We start from the raw sequence: 21,482 nt of genomic DNA on the forward strand, positions 1-21,482 counted from the left end.
ATATACAGAACCTGTGTTATACCACTTGACCATGTGATAACAAGTATTGGATTTGTATTACATACTTTTTATAATAAAATAGCATATTCCTATTATGTACAGTTGTACATAAAAATTAATAAAAACATTACATGAAAGACTTGCATAGCCATAATAAAATCCTGACAATGAGGGTTTACAATCTAAAATTAGGTATGCCAAGCAACTGTTATTCAATATCTGCCACCACTATTTAAGGTGTCCTGTGATGGTGGAGACAATTGTGCCCTCAGGTGGCTTGGTAAAAGGTGCCCTAAGGGGTCTGATATAAAAAAAAGCAGAGGCAAAAGGAGAGAGTGTAGATTATTAAAATAAAGTTGGTGACCTATAAGAGGACTGTATGATAGAAAAAGGGGATCAAAATCAATCCAGGTACAGCAAGTTAAAGGGGCTCTAGTGGTGGTGAACATGGCATGGATTGAATAGGGGGATATAACGCATTTTTAAGCCAAGGCCATGTAGAGTAATGGTTGTAGGTCATTTGGGAAAGTTAACCTGTTATTTTTTTGCCTGTTTATTTATTTTATACTTCAGATCCATGTAAATGTCTGGTATGGATTGTGGGACATTCTTATGTTTTTTGGGCAGCACGGGGGTGGGTGATGGTCAGACCAGATTGGGGAAAGTTTGGGTTTGCCAGAGGAAAGCCAGTGGCCAGAAGGCTATGCATATGGGGTTTGAAATGGGATGTGGTAGTGACAGAATGTGGGAGACATGCAGACACTGTGCGATGTCCTGGTAATCCACACTGGAGACAATAAAGCTCTGGGTAAGGTTCCCCAATTGTATTGTCAGAAGTGGTAGCAAGAAGAGGCTGGGACAAGGCAAGAACTTCCGAAAATATAAATCAGGCCAAGATTAAAAGTAAATTACTTATCAATTATAATCAAGGTCACAATTTTTTGAAGGGTTTACAGAGTTTGGAATATTTTAGGTATAATGACGCTGAGTGCTAACTGCCTTTTTTTCCATTTATGTAATTAATAATTGCTGTGGTTAATTTTCATCCATGCAAGTGTTGGATTCAGTTCTTGATAATATTCTCAATAGGGGAACTTCCCCCGAAGTCATCTTAAGTCACGACTGGTGATGTTTTTATTCTCTTGATTCACTTACATGAAAGTAAGCACATTCACAAGGGGGTTGTGGAATTTGGTTACATCCCTGTCCACTATATATTTCATGTATTGAAAAATTAATTACATCAATTATACTACACTATATATATTTTCTCTGTTTATATTTTATATACATCTTAGATCCTTATTTGGAGGACATCTTTTTTTGACATGGAGAAAATACCATTTAATTACATCCATATATGGACTTTAGTTATGAATGACTTTAACATCCAAACAACATTTATGTTTTGTTTTTATTTTAAAATTGTGTACCACCTTTTTAATGTAAATCTTTCCTGTGTATGACATTGTTTTTGGAGGAGCATTGTGAATTCCCTGATTTACATTGTAGGCAGCCATACGTGTTTTAGGAGCGCTCCCAGTTGTATACACTTCTCTTTTGATCAGTTCTTGATAAGTTAGAGGTATATCATTGGGTGAGTGTGGAATTGATGTTGTACAGTCACGAAGACCCTGAAACAAGTAAAGATTTGTGTGGAAGGGGAAGAAGAACGGGTTATGAATGAGCATGGTTGACAGTGGTAGCATGAAAATGTCAATCAAATAAGGTAAAGAATGTGGATTGATTAGAAGTACTTGGGGTGGGATTAGATCCAATAGGAAAAAATAGTGACTAGGGTTGGACTGACCTTAAATTGAGGTTTACAAAATGACAATGATCATCCGCCCATTTGGATTAGTCTGGCATTGGGTTAATTATTACTATGTAGAAATCTATATGTCAAAGTAGGTGTGTGGTCATGGTGGTGAGTCACTGTAATGGAGCCTCTTGGTATGGAATATGGTACCCTTGAAGTACACATTCCCAAGGGAAAAACATAATGGAAAAAATGTATCCAAGGGCAAGGACCCAAGGGCATGATGGTTGTGGCATGACTGATCTCTGCAACATAAACCTGGGCGGCTGCGGAACAGATCATCATGGTTGTTATTTGCAAAACTCTGAGGGCTCCACATTAATGAAGAGAAGCATTTAGGTGAAAAACACAGGGTTTAGATGGTTACATATATTTTTAATCAAGGTCACAGTGTTATAGGGGTTTACCGAGATTAGAAAGAAATAATGGGATAATAGGATCCTGCCTTTTTCCCATTTATGTCACTAATAAATGCTGTGGCAAATTTGCATCCACACATTTGTTAGTAGCAGTTCTTGATGAGTTATAGGTATATCATCGGGTGAGTGGTCAAGAGCGAAATTGATGTCGGAGAGACATATATCTTATTTACACTGAAAAATATCCTGGTGTAACATGTTCAGGTAATGGGGACACATGGTGGGAAGAAATGTTATATCTTAAAAAAGTTATGGTTTATTGAAGATATTCAGTAGAAGTATATTATTATCATGGTCACTGGTTTATAAACGGGTTAATAATCTGCAAGTATATGCATCTCATTAACAAAACCGTGAAGGGTAAGAACATACAACACAAGCTCAATCTCTATTTGCAATATCATTATCAAGTTCCATACACGCAACCACTGCTTCTCTGAGTTTACCATTCATACAAGTAGCCATCATAGTTACTGCAGAAAACTCCAATTAGTTCATACTGTGGCGACTAGTTCCTCTGTGTCCCAGAGGTGAGCTTAGGACAGGATAAGAGAGGAGTCATTTACACAAATACAAATCCCTTTCGTCATTCATAAATCTCATTCGTTCACAAGATATAGCTCTCCACCACATCAATCACTTCCATATGTCAGAGTCACTTTACACTGGGGTATGTCCCCCTCCCCACACATACACCTGTCTCTGTATATCTTATGACTGCTGTCTCCCCCTCACTAGTTACTATGTGTGCCGCCTACAATTGTACAATCTCAGTATGTTAATTCTGTCCCCCCTTCCCCACAACCCGTGTTGTTTCTTTATCGTTATGTATCCACACACTTCTATAACCCCCCTTATTTACCATGCACCAGCTTCTTCATCTCCTCGTAGCGGCTCCACAGATGGGTTTTGTTGTCCACTTTCTCTGGGGGACTATGTTCTGTTGGGGATCCCCTAAGCTCATGGCCGGGGTGGTGTTGATGGGGGGGAGTGCTGAGCCGGGCACAGAGTACCTGGCTGCACCCAGCAAACCCCGTTCTTCCCCGGGCACATAACGCAGACATCCTGCTGCAGCAGTCAGTGAAGCATTGAATGCACCCCCGGTGGTGTGTCAGGAAACTGCGCTACTCACGTCATTGCTATAAAATGATATTCTTACTTAACACTGTTATAAACATTTATTTATATAGCGCCAGCATACTCTGTAGTACTTTAAATATGAAAACAAATAAACTGATAAAATCATTAAAGTGTATTCTAACTCACTGGTTATATCAGAGGAATGATATCAATAATATTGAATTTAATGTTAAGCAACAAGTGTGTACAATATAAAACTTATATTAGGATGGGGGTATATTTATAAAAAAAAAAAAAAAAAATGTGTGGACCGAAAAGTAAGAGCTGCTGAAATGGAATGGGCAAAAATTACCGAAATGTATTAAACCTGTACTGAGTTTTCATATATGTCTTCTAAATTGCAGCATACCAGGTTTGATCTGGTGTAAGACAAGTGTCAGTTTATTTGTAGCAAGTGCTTCTTAACCATTTATGAATGTTGCACCATGGGTTATGTCTATAAGATCCTGCTCCTTTGTTGAAGCTTTGCTCTATTCTGCAAACTTACATTAAAGATATGTGCTTCTATGAGTGCCATTATTGCAAAATATTTATGGGTCTATTTAAGAAAAGGTGAAGTCAGAGCCAAAATGCTGGCATAAACCTCAGCAAAATTATCTATCACTGCTTTTTGTAGTTTATTAAAGGGTTAGCACTACAGAAATCATAGATTCCTCAGGCATTAACCTAGTTACCTAGGCTTACTGCTATAGACCTCTATGGGGACAGTGGTAATGTAAAAAGCAAAGCTTCTCACAGCAAAGTAAAGCTATTGCAGGATGTTGTTACTTGTTAATTTCAATGGGATCCAGGTAAAGCCTCTCTGACTTCACTGGAACCCTCACCGGGAAAGCGCTATGTGCATGTGAGAAGCACTTTCTCCATTCGCCGGCAGCGTTAGGCTGCCACTGAAGGGGAAAAATACCACGTGGATGAGGGGGGGGGGCACTGTAAATTGCATTGGTGCTTTCTTATGTATCGTTGCGATTTGCAGTGCTACATATTAAGTGCTACAGCGCTGGGGTTTTAAATAGACTCCTTGGGGTACATGTATGATTCTCCGGATTCTTCATCTCCGGCGTGTTCAGCCTCTTTAACGCTTAAATTTAAAGCGGCGCTGCATTGTAAAGGGAAGTTTCCCTTTACAATGCAGCGCCGCTTTAAATTTAAGCGCTGAAGAGGCTGAACACGCCGGAGATGAAGAATCCGGAGAATCATACATTTACCCCCTTATCTCTCATATCACTTAAAAAAATCCTCCTATATATCAAAGAAAGCATTATTTAGCCACTTGGGACTAGCTGATTTATGTATTGACCCCTCCAGCTTATAGTACTTAAGGGGCACATTTATCAATGTTCGGCAAAAATGAAAAATAGTTATCAATCCTTATCGCATGGATAAGGATTGAACTATTTCTCAAATTTATTAAAAACGGATCACAGAAACAGCAGTTCCGATAAACTGCTGTTTCTGTGATAAAAAAAATCACACTTACCCCCCTCTTCGGAGCGCGGTGTCCACGGATCTCCTCCAGGTCCTCTTCATTTTTCTTTACACTGGAAAACTGCACGTGCGCAAATAAACATCCCCGCTCTCTCTGCAATTATCTCTTCGGAGCAGAGCTGACAGCACTGAAATCTGACAATTATGATCATGTACGCTGGCGTACATTATCAAGACAAGTTACCGGAAAAAACTTTTTTCGGAACTTGTTAGATTGCGGTTGGGAGCAGTCACCATACTGTAGAATGGTGACTGCTCCCAAAAACGAAAGGGAATGCAAAGCAGCAGATATCCACGATATCTGCTGCGGTGCACCCTTCTTAAATATGCGGAGGACACGGAGGGACGTTTTTTTAATGGTAAGTGCACGATAGTGCACTATCATTATTTGTTAAATATGCCTCTAAATCATTAGCGTTGTGGCTTTATTATATGCAGTCACGGCTGTCTATTTGTTTTACTTAACTGACATTTCATTTGGGCTACTGCAAGAAAGATTTCCATTTCATTTTTAAAGGGAAAAACAGGTGTTACTTTATATATTTAATGTATTTTAAGAATTTAATTTGCATTTAATTACATTTTATATTGAAAATGTGATTTTCACATATATTAAAAAGTCAAGGCACTATTTTGTCTTGTGTATAGGACTCTTCCTTACATTATTATTTGAGCACATTTTAGTATTGACTGCATTCTACATTAATATGTACTCCTGATGTACATCGGGCGGAGATGAGTCCGAATGAACATATGAATGTAAATGTGGTTTTGCTTGAGTGTATTTTTCCTGCATACATTCAGGGTGCAAATGTGTCCAACTCTACCAGTGTTCACTGAGGTGGGCGAGTCTTGAGGTTGCCATTTGCATCATCAGGATACGTCTCCGCCCACCTTTCAGGACGGTCATAGCTTTTGCCAGGGATTTGCCTCCTCGAGAGAGTACGGGAGGGCTTACTCTAGCTTAGGAGTCTCCCAGACATTCCTGGAGAGTAGGTAACTATATCCCCCAGAATAGTGCAGAGCTAATTGTGGTGACCCTTCTCCCCAGTACTAAGTAATCCCAGAACAATGCAGAGCTCACTATGGTGAACCCTCCTCTCTTAAGTTGATCTTATTCAAGCCCCCTCCATTCCATTTCCCCATCACACTGTTAGATGTTTTGTTGACTGTCTTGCCTTATTTATGCACCCTCCCCTTATATGTGTCTGTCACTCTATAAAGCTTCGGGCCTGTGATCCCCCTCCCTTACCCCTTTCACCTGCCCCCCCCCCTCTCATCCTTTGCTTGTTGAAAAAGTTGTCCTGTTAAAGTGATGCATGAATAGTACGTGTAGGATGTCATATCTGTTCCATATGTCTTGTATTGTACTATAAAGTATCTCTGATTTATGTCTTACGGTGCGACGCAGTACACTTGAATGTAACGTCTTATGACTGTTTTTTGGAATCTGTAAGAAAAATATAGTTACATTTTTTAATAAAAAAAATAGTGAAGGAGGCTTCACAGGAGAGGTACCTGCCCAAAGTCCTGTGAGTGGCAGCAGTTCTTCATTTGTTAAAGACATGCTTGTACCTAAACAACGCTTTTGTGAAGTTGAGGTACTGGTTTCAAGCCTGGTGGAAAAGTTCCTGAATACCGTTAGGCAGCTAACGGCTTGGGCAAAGCTCAGAAACGGAGAACAGATCAGCACTGTAGCACTTATCTGCCACCAAGGGCACGAGAGCCTGATTCATTAAGGATTTTAACTTGAGAAACTTCTTATTTCAGTCTCCTGGACAAAACCATGTTACAATGCAAGGGGTACAAATTAGTATTTTGTTTTGCACATAAGTTAAATACTGACTGTTTTTTCATGTAGCACACAAATATCAACTTTAAATTTCAGTGTACAAAAAAGCTATCAAGTATTTGTGTGCTACATGAAAAAACAGTCAGTATTTAACTTATGTGCAAAACAGAACTCTAGTTTGCACCCCTTGCATTATAACATGGTTTTGTCCAGGAGACTGAAATTAGATAACTCTTCATTTAAGATCCTTGATGAATCAGGCCCATGGTTTTGTCCAGGAGACTGAAATAAGATACCTCTTTATTTAAGATCCTTAATGAATCAGGCCCCTAGTTTGCACCCCTTGCATTGTAACATGGTTTTGTCCAGGAGACTGAAATAAGATACCTCTTCATTTAAGATCCTTAATGAATCAGGCCCTAGATGATCTGTTTTTATCTTTGTTTTAAATAAACAGATGTATTGTACAGCGCTGTTGGGTACAAAGTAACTGTCAATAAACTGTTAATAAAAATTAGATTTAATGTGTCTTTATGGTCGTTCAGTGCATATGTTAGACACTATCTAGTCTTTGTCCAGTAGCTGATCCACATGTGCCTGGGACAAAGTGTGGGGTTGTTCTGTTCACTGAAATACACAAAATCCATTTTAGTAACTTGAGTAGAGCAGACTCTCTCTGTAACGTGATATATAAAACAACATGTTTTCCAGTTCAGATTGACGTCACATCTTACAATGATTTGTAGACATACCTAGATTATGACATGTTATATTTTTAAAATATGTAATTTTATTAATTAATAAATAAATACTCCAACATTACTGAAAATATATATATTTTTTAATCCAAGCGAGGTTTATGTAGTTTATACATTGTGAGGTATCAGGATTGGGATTTTGGTTCCAGATGAGCTTTTTCTTCATACATCCTCTCTGATTGGCGTCTTCTGTACACATCATCTGAAATGAGAATTCATTTTCATTACAAAATGATTGTGAAAGTGAAGAGTTACCAATTTATAAGGCCAGACTAACAATTTACTAGTAGTGTAATGAAGACAGAGCTAACTAATCTGGCATAAAATAAATAGCCTGGATAAATTCCAACCTAAAGTAACACTATTGGGTATATTTACTAAACTACAGGTTTGAAAAAGTGGCGATGTTACCTATAGCAACCAATCAGATTCTAGCTGTCATTTAATTAGTACATTCTACAAAATGACAACAAGAATCTATGCTATGGGCAACATGTCCACTTTTTAAAACCCACAGTTTAGTAAATATACCCCTAAATCTGCAATGTACATTTCTATAACAATTAACAATAATGCTGGTCACACAATCAACTTGGAAGCTCATTGCACAATATGTTGCTTCCATTCTAGAAACCTCTTATTGTCATGTTTGAGGCTTTGGTCAATTCTTAACTTGTGGTGTGGTGTATAGCAAATTTCCATTGCAACACGGGCAGCGCGGTAGCTCAGTGGTTAGCACTTCTCCCTCACAGCACTGGGGTCATGAGTTCAATTTCCAACCAAGGCCTTATCTGTGTGAAGTTTGGTGGGTTTCATCCCACATTCCAAAAACATATTAGTAGGTTAATTGGCTGCTATCAAATAGACGTGTGTGTGTGTGTGTGTGTGTGTGTGTGTGTGTGTGTGTGTGTTAGGGAATTTAGGCTATAAGCTCCTATGGGGCAGGGAGTGACAAATATGTTCAGTACAGCGCTGTGGAACGGAGGCACTAGATAAATAAATGATGATGATGATGAACACAGTTCAATTGGACAACTTGACCTGCCTTGTCTGTGACCAAATTGTTCACAGATCCAACTAGGTTAAGATCATATCATGAATACTAAACTACAACACGTTCTGTAATGGAGAAAGGTAGTATTTAAGTTTCTTAACATTGTTAGAATAATCACTTAAACCAGTGGACTCCAAACTTTTTCAGTTCAAGGCACCCTTAGGACTTCCATAATTTTTTCAAGGCACCCTTAAGCCAAAATAATTACTAAGTAGTCCCTCGCCTTGCTTACCACAGGCTCTTTGCGAGGCACCCCAGGGAGCCTAGGCACACAGTTTGGGAACCACTGACTTAAACCCATAATCATTGGGCAAACTATTAGGTCAGACTTTGATATATTAATCATAAAACAAATAATAATTGATAACAAACATTATATGTATGATGCTATTATTATCCTTTATATAGTAAAACCATACTACATAGAGCAGCACAGTCCCTGCACACTTTGACAAACTTAATAGACCACAAAAAACAGGGAGAACATAGAAACTCCACACAGATAGTGACCTGGTCAGAATCGAACCCATAGCCTTATGCTGTGAGGCAGCAATACTGAACACTGTGCCACAAAATATATATTTTTTTCTTTTTACATTTTGTTAATTACTTTAAAAACAAGTAATCTCTTTCTTTTCTGATAAATAAAAAAAAGTAATCTCTTTAGTTTCTTTTTCAAGCAAATGGGTGTTGCAGCTGGGACCACAGAAGAGGTGACTGTCCCTCTGCCAGCCAAAATACCAAACCAATAGTTTCCATCAGATATTCGAGTAGCTTAAAAATAAAAATTAAAATATTCTTTTATTTTATAACACAAAGGCTCTCAAAAATATTGGTAAGGTAATACTAACTAAAACCGACAGGACAGTTGCTCTTATGAACTTTCACCTAAAGTGAAAATGTCATGGGCCACACAGTGAAATAATGTGTTGATTACCATTGATACAAGCATCATCCTCATCATCAGCTATTTATATATTTATATAGCGCCACTAATTCCGCAGTGCTTTACTGAGAACCCACTCATGTCAGTCCCTACCCCATTGGAGCTTACAGTCTAAATTCTCTAACATACACACACAGAGATAGACTAAGGTCAATTTAATAGCAGCCAATTAGCATCAATCTGTAACAGGGCCGGACTGGCTTCCAGATTTTGTTCTACTGAATGGGGTAGGGGGTTCGTGGGGGTGCCGCGATTTTCCCGTGGAGGGGAGGGGTCGCGGGTGTGCCGCGATTTTGGCAGGGAGGGGGGGTCGTGGGGGTGCTGTGATTTTCGTGGGAGGAGAGGTCCTTGGGGGTGCCGTGATTTTCACGGGGGGGTCACAAATGTGTGAGAGCCAGGGGGTAGGGGGTGCTGGGAGAGGGGGTGAGAGAACCAAAGGGGAAGGGGGTGCTGGGAGAGGGGATGAGAGAGCCAAAGGGGAAGGGGGTGCTGGGAGAGGAGGTGAGAGAGCCAAAGGGGAAGGGGGTGCTGGGAGAGGGGTGAGAGCCAAAGGGGAAGGGGGTGCTGGGAGAGGGGTAAGAGAGCCAGGGGGTAGGGGGTGCTGGGAGAGGGGGTGAGAGAGCCAGGGGGAAGGGGGTGCTGGGAGAGGGGGTGAGAGAACCAAGGGGGAAGGGGGTGCTGGGAGAGGGGGTGAGAGAGCCAAAGGGGAAGGGGGTGCTGGGAGAGGGGTAAGAGAGCCAAAGGGGAAGGGGGTGCTGGGAGACTGGTGAGAGAGCCAGGGGGTAGGGGGTGCTGGGAGAGGAAGTGAGAGAGCCAGGGAGTAGGGGGTGCTGGGAGAGGGAGTGTGAGAGCCAGGGGGTAGGGGGTGCTGGGAGGGGGAGTGAGAGAGCCAGGGGGAAGGGGGTGCTGGGAGAGGGGGTGAGAGAGCCAGGGGGAAGGGGGTGCTGGGCAAGGGGGTGAGAGAGCCAGGGGGAAGAGGGTGCTTGGAGAGGGGTTAGAGAGCTAGGGGGGAGAGGGTGCTGGGAGAGGGGGTGAGAGAGCCAGGGGGTAGGGTGTGCTGGGAGAGGGGGTGAGAGAGCCAGGGAGGAGGTGCTGGGAGAGGGGGTGAGAGAGCCAGAGGAGAAGGGGGTGCTGGGAGAGGGGTGAGAGAGCCAGGGGGAAGGGGGTGCTGGGAGAGGGGTGAAAGAGCCAGGGGGGAAGGGGGTATTGGAGAGGAGTGAGGGGTGAGAGAGCCAGGGGGAAGGGGGTGCGGGGAGAGGGGTGAGAGAGCCAGGGGGTGCAGGGAGAGGGGTGAGAGAGCCAGTGGGGAAGAGGGTGCAGGAAGACGTGTTAGTGCCAGGGGGGTAGATGGTGGAGGAAGACGTGTGAGAGAGCCAGGGGAAAACGTGGTGCAGGAAGACGTGTGAGAGAGTCAGGAGAGAAGGTGGTGCAGGGGGTTAAGTGAGAGGGACAAAGGAGAAGATGGTGCAGGGGCATAGGTAAAATAAAGTGTAAAGTTAGAGACATCTTAAGAATGCTCCCGACTGCCTGTGTGAGCTGACAGCTGCAGATCCCTCATCGCCCAGCGCGCCCAATAGGAGTACAGAACACAGAATGCCATAATCAGCTAAGTTCATATATTTTCTCGTGTGCAATGTGTTTTTAACCATCCTTTCTTGAACTGGTGGCACTACTGTGTATTGTTCATTATTGCGTTGTAATGTTTCTTGCATATTTATCTGTACAGAGATTTTTAATTAAGAGGAAAAACATTGCTTGCCATAAATTTTATCTGTGATTGTGTCAATATATCTATTTTTGTTTGCATTGTAAATTGTGTATTAAGCTGCTCTTGGGACTCACACTCAGTATCTGATATGTTGTACCAATTTTTATTCGTGAATGAGTTTTTGTCTGGGCACTACTAATGATTTGGGGGCACTACTATGGCATAATGTTATTTGGGGGCACTATTGTGGCATAATATGATTTGGAGGCACTGTTGTGACATACTGTGATTTGGGGGCACTACTATGCCATGATATGATTTGTGGGCTCTACTGCATGGCCAAATATGAATTGAGGGTAATGTGGTAGGTGATGCCGGATGCTGTAATGTGGGGGGTGATGCCGGATGCTGTAATGTGGGGGGGGTGATGCTGGTTGCTGTAATGTGTGTGTGGGGGGGGGGGGGGTGATGCTGGACGCTGTAATGTGGGGGGTGATGCCGGTTGCTGTAATGTGGGGGGTGATGCCGGATGCTGTAATGTGGGTTTGATGCCGGTTGCTGTAATGTGGGGGGTCATGCTGGATGCTGTAATGTGGGGGTGATACCGGTTGTTGTAATGTGGGGGGTGATGCTGTTTGCTGTAATGTGGGGGGCGATTGATGTAGTATGAGTGTGTGTGTGGGGTTATTTATTGCTGTAATTTGGGTACTAATGTATTGTCATGGTATTTATTGATGTAGTTGGGGTGCTAACAATGAAATGTTGAGGGTCATTAGAAGAAATAAATACCCCACACACACACACTTATACTACATCATATTGTACTGCACCAGCAACGCGCACTGCGCCAGCATCAGTGTGCAACAATATAGTACATGGAGCCCACAACACGTGGGCCTGTGTGCTTTAAATGCCAGGGCTGACTTTTAGTCCCAGTCCGGCCCTGATCTGTAATGAACAGTCTGAATTAGGGAGCATGAAGGAATGCCTCTGTATAACATAGGAACCTTCCAGGAAGGATTCTACAATAACATGGAACTTACAAAAGGTTTCCCTGCCGATCCGAACATTGATCATAAACCATTCCATGGCTCCTCCCAGAACGAAAAAGAAAGGAAGGAAGCGGTACATGCCGAATCTCTTCTTCCCCGGGACCATATCCAGGAGAGTTGCTATTGTGCTTCTATTGCTCATGGCTGGATATCTACAAAGAGAAGGAAAACATTCACTTTCACTCTAACAGTCCAAGAGACAATCAGCACCGCAGTCTTCAAAGAGCAGATGGGTAGTCGTAGAGGTAGAAAATTATATATAGTTAAAGAAAATTGTGATGCGCTCCACTCAGTTTTATAAAGAGTAAGTTAAAAATTAAAAGTAGCTACAATTAAATGTGCTCTTACTCAAAAACTGTGAAAATATATCAAATCATATATTTTATCAGATTTATTAAAACACTTCCAATCTCTTTATGTCCAGATAAAGATGTCCCTTTAGTAAATACTGTAAAACTGTACACAACACTTACTCTGGGTACCAAAACCATATAAGTACTTGCTGGGTACACACTACAGGCTTTTCATCCAATTATCATGTCCATCAGTAGTTAAACAAGTGTTTGGTCAGATATTGCATGTGTGTGTACGCTCCAACAGTCAAGTTTTTTTTTTATTTGATTTAATAAACTTCCTAAAAATCACTATCAACAATGGAACGGTGTAAGGCAAATGTGGAAGTGTGTAAGCACTCACAACCCGCAGTGTAGGCAGATCTCTTTAGTGTGTGCAGGGTCACGATGCAGCAGATGGTTATGAGAGATGAATATCACAGATCTGAAAGTAAATTGCGTTGGTGTGTACACATAAATCTGCATGCTTATTGGGACTTTCAATCTTTAGTAAAATCGTTACAGAAATTGCATCTGCAGTAATTTTCTTTAGTGTGTTCCCAGCTTAAGTCTGAGAAATAAAAATCTATTTTTTTATGGCGAAAAAAAGCTGAGAAACACATGCTTAATAGCACATGTATATAGAAGCAGCTGCTGCCAGTTAAAGCAATTTCAATTAAAAACACCATCTCAATTTGATAATGGCAGGATGACATTGGAAATCCCACAAATATAATACAGCAAAATATATATATGATAAAAGAAAGTTATTATATCTGTTTTGGTCCTGATATACTGGCATGTATTTCCGAGATTATTTTCAGATAAAATAGAAATCTGAACAGCTTAATTTTATTTCTCAAAGTACTAATGAGTTGACTGTAACTATTAAAAACATATAATTCTTATATGCAGTAATGATTTTGTTTGCGATATACTAGCATTTATATTGGTTGAGAGCCACAAACCTCATCAGAGATTGGCTGATAGGAGAGGACATTTAATTGCATCATTGGCACACACATTTCTCTTGATTACAGCTCTCTCGTCATTTAAACGGAGCAAGTCACACTCCAGGGTGTGGCTTAGTGCTCTACATAACACATCCCATGAGTGGATCTACAATACCTACCAAAAGTCATCCAAGGGAGGACAACCGGTGACAGGGTTAAGGCTCACTTGATGCACATGGGGAGCGAAAGCTAGCCCATCTGCTCAAACCCCATAGAAGAGCTACTGTAACACAAATTATAGAAAAAGTTAATGCTGGCTACGTGAGAAAGGTGTTAGAACACACAGTGCATCGCAGCTTTCTGCATATGGAGCTGAGTAGCCACAGATCGGTCAGAGTGCCCATGCTGAGATTGGTCCACCGCACCTGAGCGTCAGAACTGGACTATGGAGCAATGGAAGAAGGTGGTCTGGTCTGATAAATCTCGCTTTCTTTTACATCATGTGGATGGCCGGGTGCGTTATTTACCCAGTGAAGAGATGGCACCAGGATGCACTATGGGAAGATGGCAAGCCAACAGAGGCAGTGTGATACACTGAGCAATGTTCTGCTGGGAAACCTTGGGTCCTGATATTCATGTAGACGATACTTTGACACGTACCACCTACCTAAACATTGTTGAAGGCCAAGCACAATCCTTGATGGCAACGGTATTCCCTGCTGGCAGTGGCCTCTTTCAGCAGGATAATGCGCCCTGCCACACTGCAAAGATTGTTCAGGAATGGTTTGAGGAACATAAGAAAGAGTTCAATGTGTTGACTTGGCCTCCAAACTCCACAGATCTCAATCTGATTGCGCATCTATGGGATGCGCTGGAAAAACAAGTTTGAGTCATGGAGGGACCAACCTTCCAACTTACAGGACTCAAAGGATCTGCTGCAAAGATCTTGGTGCCAGATACCATAGGACGCCTTCAGAGGTCTTGTGGAGTCCATGCCTCGATGGGTCAAAGCTGTTTTGGAAGCACAAGGAGGACCTACACAATATTAGGCCGGTGGTTTTAATGTTGTGGCTGATCAGTGTGTGTATATATATATATATATATATATATATACACACACACACACACACACACAAACAGTGGCCACATCATTAGGTACACCTTCTTGTTAATGGCAATCATGTGGCAGCAACTCAATGCATAAAAGCATTCAGACATGTTCAAGAGGTTCAGCTGTTGTTTAGATCAACATGTGTAAGAAATAATATCTAATTGACTTTAAACATTGAATAATTTTTTCGGCCAGACAGGGTGGCTTGACTATTTCAAAAAAATGTGGATCTTCTGGGATTTTCACACACACAACAATCTCTAAACATTTTGAGAATGGTACACAAAACAAAAAATCATCCAGCTAGCAGCAGTTCTGTGGGTGAAAACGCCTTGCAAATGAGGGAAGTCACAGGAGAGAGCCCAGATTGATTCAAGCTTTACAGGAAGGCAACAGCAACTCAAATAAACATGCATTAAAATAGTGGTATGCAGAAGAGCATCTCTGAATGCATGTTGATCCCAGAAGTGGATAACAGAAAACTGAGGCTACAGAGAGTACAGGGTCACCATAAAACTGGACAATTAAAGATTGGAGAAATGGTGCCTAACAAATCTTAATTTCTTTCTGCTGGTGCAGGCTGGTGCTGCGGGGAATGTTTTCTTGGCACTCCTTATGCCCTTTAATACCAATTGAGCATTGTTTAAATTCCATAGCACACCTATTGTCACTGACCATGTCTGCCCATCTTCTAAAGACTAGTTCCAGCAGGATAACGCTCCATGTCACAAAGCACACGTTATCCGAAGCTGGTTCCATGAACAGTGTACTCCATTGGCCTCCATAGTCACCACCAGATCTCAATCCAATAGAGTTCCTTTGAGATGTGGTGGAACAGGATATTCACAGTATGAATGTGCAGCTGACAAACCTGCTGTGACGTGATGCTATCATTTCAACATGGACCAGAATCTCTAAGGAATGTTTCCAGCACCTTTGCTGAGTCCATGCCAGGAAGTATAATAATAATAAATAATAAAATAGCCACTGTGTGTGTGTAATTATATATATTTATATTTGTTTGTGAAGACACTAAAATGTTCATCTGTACTAGTGTCCAAATATGTACTGTTGCTCAGACCATGGGACAGGTTTTAGAACCAGTGCAGTAAAATACCATCATACTACATAAGAGTCAATTCTATTACTGAAGATTGAAAACTTAAGGGAAATGTTAAATGTATATCATACATGCCAACTTCTGGAAGCTGGGGGAGGGGGGGGAAGAGGTGGACGTGTGGGGGCAGGACTTGCAAAAAGGCATCATTTTGGCCCCGCCCCCACTGTAAAATGCCAAAATTCACAGCATTGATAGCAGGGGTGGGGCTTAATGAGACGATTAAGCCCCACCTCTGATATTCAATGCCGTTAATTTCGGAATTTTTTTTAGGATCCAGGAGTGCCTACTCTTCCAGGACTCCCCGAAATTTGGGAGCCTCACGGAAAATCCGGGAAAGTAAGCAAGTATGATCTGTTATATGTACATAAACTGTTTTATATAGTATCTATATTCTCTCTACACTATATATCCCTGCATATACACACACACTCACTCTATATACCTGTCTGACATATACCTCATGATAGATATACCTGTCTGACACATACCCCATGATATATATATATATATATATATATATATATATATATATATATATATATATATATATATATATATATATAACATCTACAGTGGTCGAAGTGGTCATGCATAGGTTTCCCATAGCTTTTCAATGAAAACAATATACATACACATGACATTTATCTTGCTCAGACCATACTTTCCACTTTCCTTTTAGGGCCCCAAAATGTAGAAACTGTAAGGGGTAGCCATTCTAACTTGTCCTGATATTGACAAGACATGGACCCATGGGAGTCCTAACCATGACATCTCCAACCTATATATCCTATATATACCCGTATGACTCATACCAATACCTTGTATATACTATATAACATCCACCACCGCATTACATGACCCTGTCACCTCTCCCAGCAGACCAGTACCATCCGGACAAACATAACTATCCCTGTGACCACTAGGTGGCAGCGGTAACGCTAGCAGCTTTCTGGAGCTTGCGCAGTAGTGGGGGAAACTAATTTGTGTTCCGTAACCCGGTATCGGTGTGACAGCCAGAGACAAATATATGATCATACAGTACCTGTCCTGGGTGCTAGATACGGACGATGATACCACGGATAACCCTGTGTAATGGACAAACATGACTACACCCTGGGAATTGATGGACGAGTATGTGTGCACCCTGTGTAATCACTATGTGTTGGGCTATATTAAAGCCTATCTGCCAGCAGGACCCACTGCAGTCTGCAAGAATGCTGTGTTAGTGATTTCCTATTTATTTTCTACTGAAGTAAGATATTTTGCTTCACTTAATGAAATAGTTTAGCAGATACAAAAAAAAAAAATGTCCTAAATTCCCCGGGATTGTTCCGCGGTTGGAAGATCAGTCACTCTTTTTTGTCCATTATACACTACCCTTGTTTATTTATAGAAATGCCCATTTTTTCTTCATTAGGTCTTTACTCTCTAATTTGGTTTGCCACATTTTGGATTTTTAAAAGGACACTGGCATAATCTCCAACTTTTTTATGGCCTTCAGATTTGGAGGGGGATGAAGTGCAAGAGTAAAAAGAGCAAATTAACCATACTTTATCAAGTGATCAGTACTGCAAAAATAACGAGCGAGGCAACAACAGACACCTCGGGCCTGATTCATTAATGATCTTATCTTGTGCAAAAGTTTAGATGCTTATTTTTAAGAAGAAACGGGGAGATAAGAGTGAAGTTAAGATGGATTTTCATCTTAACTTAAGAAATTCTTCACTTACGCAGTGGAAGCGGATTTTATCTCCCTTTTCTGAGCATGCACAGAGTGGAGTTGCTTAAGATAAGCATAAAACGGCAGATAAGATCACTAATGATCAGGCCCCTCGTTCCTAATTGAAACGCCCCCTCTGTGCACAGTTTCCAATATTTGAAAATAGTTTCCAGCATTGATGGAGTGGGACATGAGGGGCCCCCTGGGGGAAGCAGTGGTATAGGCCCACTTCATTGACCAGGGGGGTCATTAGGGTCAGTCATTAGAGGGCGTGTGACCAGCCCACACAGGGCATGTTTAGCACCATAGTGTAGTCTATAAAGAAAAAGTGGACCTTGCAAAGAAGGCCAGTTTCACATGTATGATGTAACTGAACTACATAGAGGAAATGTGCATTAATCAATAAATAACCTTTATTTATACTGATAAAAACTTGCAATAATAAATACAAAAATAAATAAAAAATAATTAATAATAAATAATAAACAGAAAAATATACAGCAGCTTTTGAATGAAACCATATAAATTATAAAACTTCATCTGTAACACCAGGTAATAACAATACAGGTCATTGAGTACATTTAAATATTAATAACAAACACTGCAAAAGAATAGATGCATCATTCACAATGTGGTATAATCCAGATAATAGCTAGGAGTGAAAGGCCTAGCTGATGTAGATAGTAGTGAGGATCACGCCACCACAGTTGAGAGACCATGTAAGGTTAGGGATATATGAAGATAGAAAAAGACTGCTGGGTTTTCTAATTTTTGTAGAGGAATGAAAGTGTGTATGTGCGTCCCTGCACAGAGACTCTTTTACCCAGAGAGGTACGTAGGGAGGGAGGGGGGGGGGGAGTAGGGGGGGGGGGGGTGGGGAGAGTAGGGGAAGCGGTGAGTCTCAGAGATGGATAGAAAAGAGGCTCGAGAGAAAAAAAAAGGCAAAAGGTACAGATGAAGAGGTAAAGAACATAGAAGGCTTAGACAAAGCCAGGCATATTGCTATTGTAGGGATACCAAGGGCACCACACTTTATGAAAAGCGGGGCTTGTATCGCGGAGGAGACTTGTCACATATTCCATGGAGGCAGTGTGCCAGGTTCTATTTATAACAGCCTCTCTAGAGGATTGCAAAGCTTTCTTCCAATCACTAGCTATCTGAAGTTTAGCTGCATTATATATGTGTCGAATAAGTTTATCCGATGGCTTAGAGATCCCTTTGATAGGTTGACACAGGAGCACGGATAGCGGGTCCTTAGGCACATTAATTGTAGTAACCTGCTTAATCAGGAGCAATACATCGTCCCATCCCAAATTTAGATACGAGAGGGCAATCCCACCATATGTGGAGGAAAGTTCCCACTGAGCCACAATTACGCCAACATAGATCGGAGGCGTTCAGGTAGATAGATTGTAATCTCGCAGGAGCCATGTACCATCTAGTATAAATCTTGTAGGAATTTTCTTGAATGACTGTACTAATGGAAGACCCTGATATCCTTTGTGAAATGAGCGACCACTCCTCCTCGTCCAGAGCTACTACAAGATCCTGCTCCCATGCCCGTTCAACTGGTTCCATGGGAGGGGATGAGGAGGACACGAGAGAACTGTAGAGTATTGATATATAGCCTTGATGTTCCGGACAATAAATGCAGTGACGTTCAAAAGGCGTTGGGGAGCGAAGCTTAGATGATTGTATCTGGACTTGTATAAAACTTTTTCGCTTGCTTATAGTCGAAGTATAGGTTGCTGGGAAGATCATGTTTCTCACGTAAGTCTGTAAAGGAACGGTCACCCATCAGGTGAAAGAAACGGTCTAGACCCAGGTTCCTTCAGGGTTAAACAAAAGCCTTAATGCAACCCGATGGGAATCGAGGTAGTCTCCACAGTGGAGTGAGTGGCGAGGGGTAGGCGGCCAGTGCATATTGCTTGTTCAGTTTGTCCCATATCTCCACCGTAAAACAAATGGAGGGGACGGCAGAGGCTGAGGCTGGTCTGATACTCCTAGGGATCCAGGGTAAAAAGCATACTCCCATGTCTGGCGACTACAATTCTTCAATGTCCACCTATTTTTTGAGTCCTACAGGCGATAGCCAAGAGAGGAGATGGGTCAATTGTGTGGCATGGTAATATTTATCAAATAAAGGAAGGCCCAGGCCCCGTTACATTTAGATTTGGCTAAACATAGACTACTACATCTGGGTCTTTTACCTTGCCACACAAAATTACCACAGAGAGACTGAATAGAACTCAGGAAGGAATCTGGTTCTTTGACAGGGAAGGTATGAAATAGGTGTAACAACCTGGGCAGGACATTCATTTTAACGGTATTGATTCTCCCGAACCACGAGATACAAAAATAATTCCAGGTGAGTAGATCTTGTTTAATAGTAGATAGCAAAGGGGAATAGTTGGCCTGAAAGAGAGTTTCATAGGAAGTTGTGAGGAAGACCCCCAGGTATCGTATTGCACAAGGACACAACTGAAAATCAAAGTTAAGTTCCAATAGTTTTTTAGTGTGAGATAGAAGGTGTAGTGCGAGAGCCTCCAATTTGGAATTATTCACTTTATATCTGGAGAGAGAACCAAAATTCTGCAATTCCACAAATAAGTTAGGAAGGGAGGTTTGGGGTGAGGATAATGTGAAGAGGACATCGTCCGCGAAGAGAGAAATCTTATTTTGTCTACTGTTAACCTGGATTCAAGTGGGATAGTAAAGAGGGCAATCCTGTCTTGTCCCATTATTAATGCCAAACACAGATGAACTTGGACCATTTGTCGGGACCGAGGACGGGTTATGGTATAGAGCTTGAATACCTTGAAGAAAATTACCAAAGAATCCAAAGGTTTTAAGGGTTTGAAACATAACCAAGAGAGCCCAACGAAGGCTTTCTCTGCATCTAGCACTAAAATTACAGAGGGAGTTTGGATTGATTTATATAGGAAATCAAGTTTATTGTCCTGGTATTATCAAGGGCTTGCCTGTTAGTAACAAACCCAACTTGATCTGGGTCTATAAGTTGCGTCAGATGGTTGTTCAACCTGTTTGCCAGGATATTAGCAAATAGCTTGATGTCTGTGTTTAGCAGAGAAATGGGCCGATAGTTGGCGCAAATTGTGGGATCTTTGTTGGGCTTGGGTATAACTATAATAGTGGAACGTGTGCTGTCTTTGTGAAGCTTCCCACATGGAAGACCGAGTTAAAAGTAGAAAGTAGATATGTGGGGTCAGAATGTGTGCAAAAGTTTTATAGTACAAGATGGTGTATCCATCAGGACCAGGCGCCTTAGATGCTTTTGGGACTTAAGGGCTAGTTTAATCTTATCCCCAGCGATATCCTCGTTCAATTTGGAAGCGAAGGTCCTGTCTAGTTTTGGTAGTTTACAAGCCTTTAGAAATTGCTGAATAATGGTCGGTGAGGAGGATGAAAGGGGCCCATCAGTATTTAAATTATAGAGAGATTTGTAAAATCTGTGAACAGGGTCATAAGATAACTGTTGGGTCTTAATTAAGTGTACCCTTTTTATCTCTTATTGCCATAATTGCCTGTTCTGCTCGGTTAGCTTTCATTTTATTTGCTAGCATAGTATCTGACTTGTTGCTTCCCTCATAGAATTCTTGATTGAGCCAGCAAAGAGCTCGTTCAGTCTTTTCCGCCAGCAGTGATTGAATTTCACCCCTGACAGAAATAATTTGTTTGTAGACTGATTTTGAATGGTTTTGTTTATGGATACGTACGAGCTGCTGCAATTGGGCAGTAAAAGAATTTCATTTCATGGTTTGTTGCTTTTTGCGAAAGGATGCATACTTGATAATGGCCCCTCTAATGACTGATTTGTGTGCTCCCCAAACAGTGGAAAGAGAGGATTCAGGAGTCAGATTAAGGTGAAAATATTCTTGGAGGTGAGAGGTCAACAAAACATTCTGTACAGCAATGAGTTATCAACAGCTAAAGAATACACATGTATTAATACATACAGCGTCTTATTAGAAAGGAATATGAATAAGGATGTTGACCCGATTTTTGAGCCCATCTGCTCTTTAAACTGGGGAAGTTTAAGTAAGGATTTGCTT

General features: G+C 41.3%; 2 protein-coding genes across 5 annotated transcripts in view; both read right to left on the reverse strand.

Moving 5' to 3' along the window:
• Positions 1-3,318, reverse strand: part of NT5DC2 (5'-nucleotidase domain containing 2) — a 49,445-nt gene extending 46,127 nt beyond the window's left edge. For all 3 annotated transcript variants that reach the window (XM_075183087.1, XM_075183086.1, XM_075183084.1), the window contains exon 1: positions 3,101-3,318. In XM_075183087.1, the coding sequence (XP_075039188.1) occupies positions 3,101-3,302 (202 nt within the window). In that variant the 5' untranslated portion in view covers positions 3,303-3,318. The remainder of the gene's footprint in view (positions 1-3,100) is intronic.
• A 4,160-nt stretch (positions 3,319-7,478) lies between these two features.
• Positions 7,479-16,808, reverse strand: UQCC5 (ubiquinol-cytochrome c reductase complex assembly factor 5). 2 transcript variants are annotated; one of them, XM_075184105.1, is made up of 3 exons: positions 16,732-16,808; positions 12,165-12,325; positions 7,479-7,615 (listed from the first exon to the last, which is right to left on the reverse strand). In XM_075184105.1, the coding sequence occupies exons 1-3, from the start codon at positions 16,791-16,793 to the stop codon at positions 7,539-7,541; spliced, it is 300 nt and encodes a 99-aa protein (XP_075040206.1). In that variant the 5' UTR covers positions 16,794-16,808; the 3' UTR covers positions 7,479-7,538. The 2 variants fall into 2 exon arrangements, with proteins under 2 accessions (XP_075040206.1, XP_075040205.1); XM_075184104.1 differs by lacking the exon at positions 16,732-16,808 and adding an exon at positions 12,870-13,075.
• Positions 16,809-21,482: the final 4,674 nt, after the last annotated feature.

The sequence above is a fragment of the Mixophyes fleayi genome, chromosome 8 (assembly GCF_038048845.1).
Source record: "Mixophyes fleayi isolate aMixFle1 chromosome 8, aMixFle1.hap1, whole genome shotgun sequence".
Lineage (NCBI taxonomy): Eukaryota > Metazoa > Chordata > Amphibia > Anura > Limnodynastidae > Mixophyes > Mixophyes fleayi.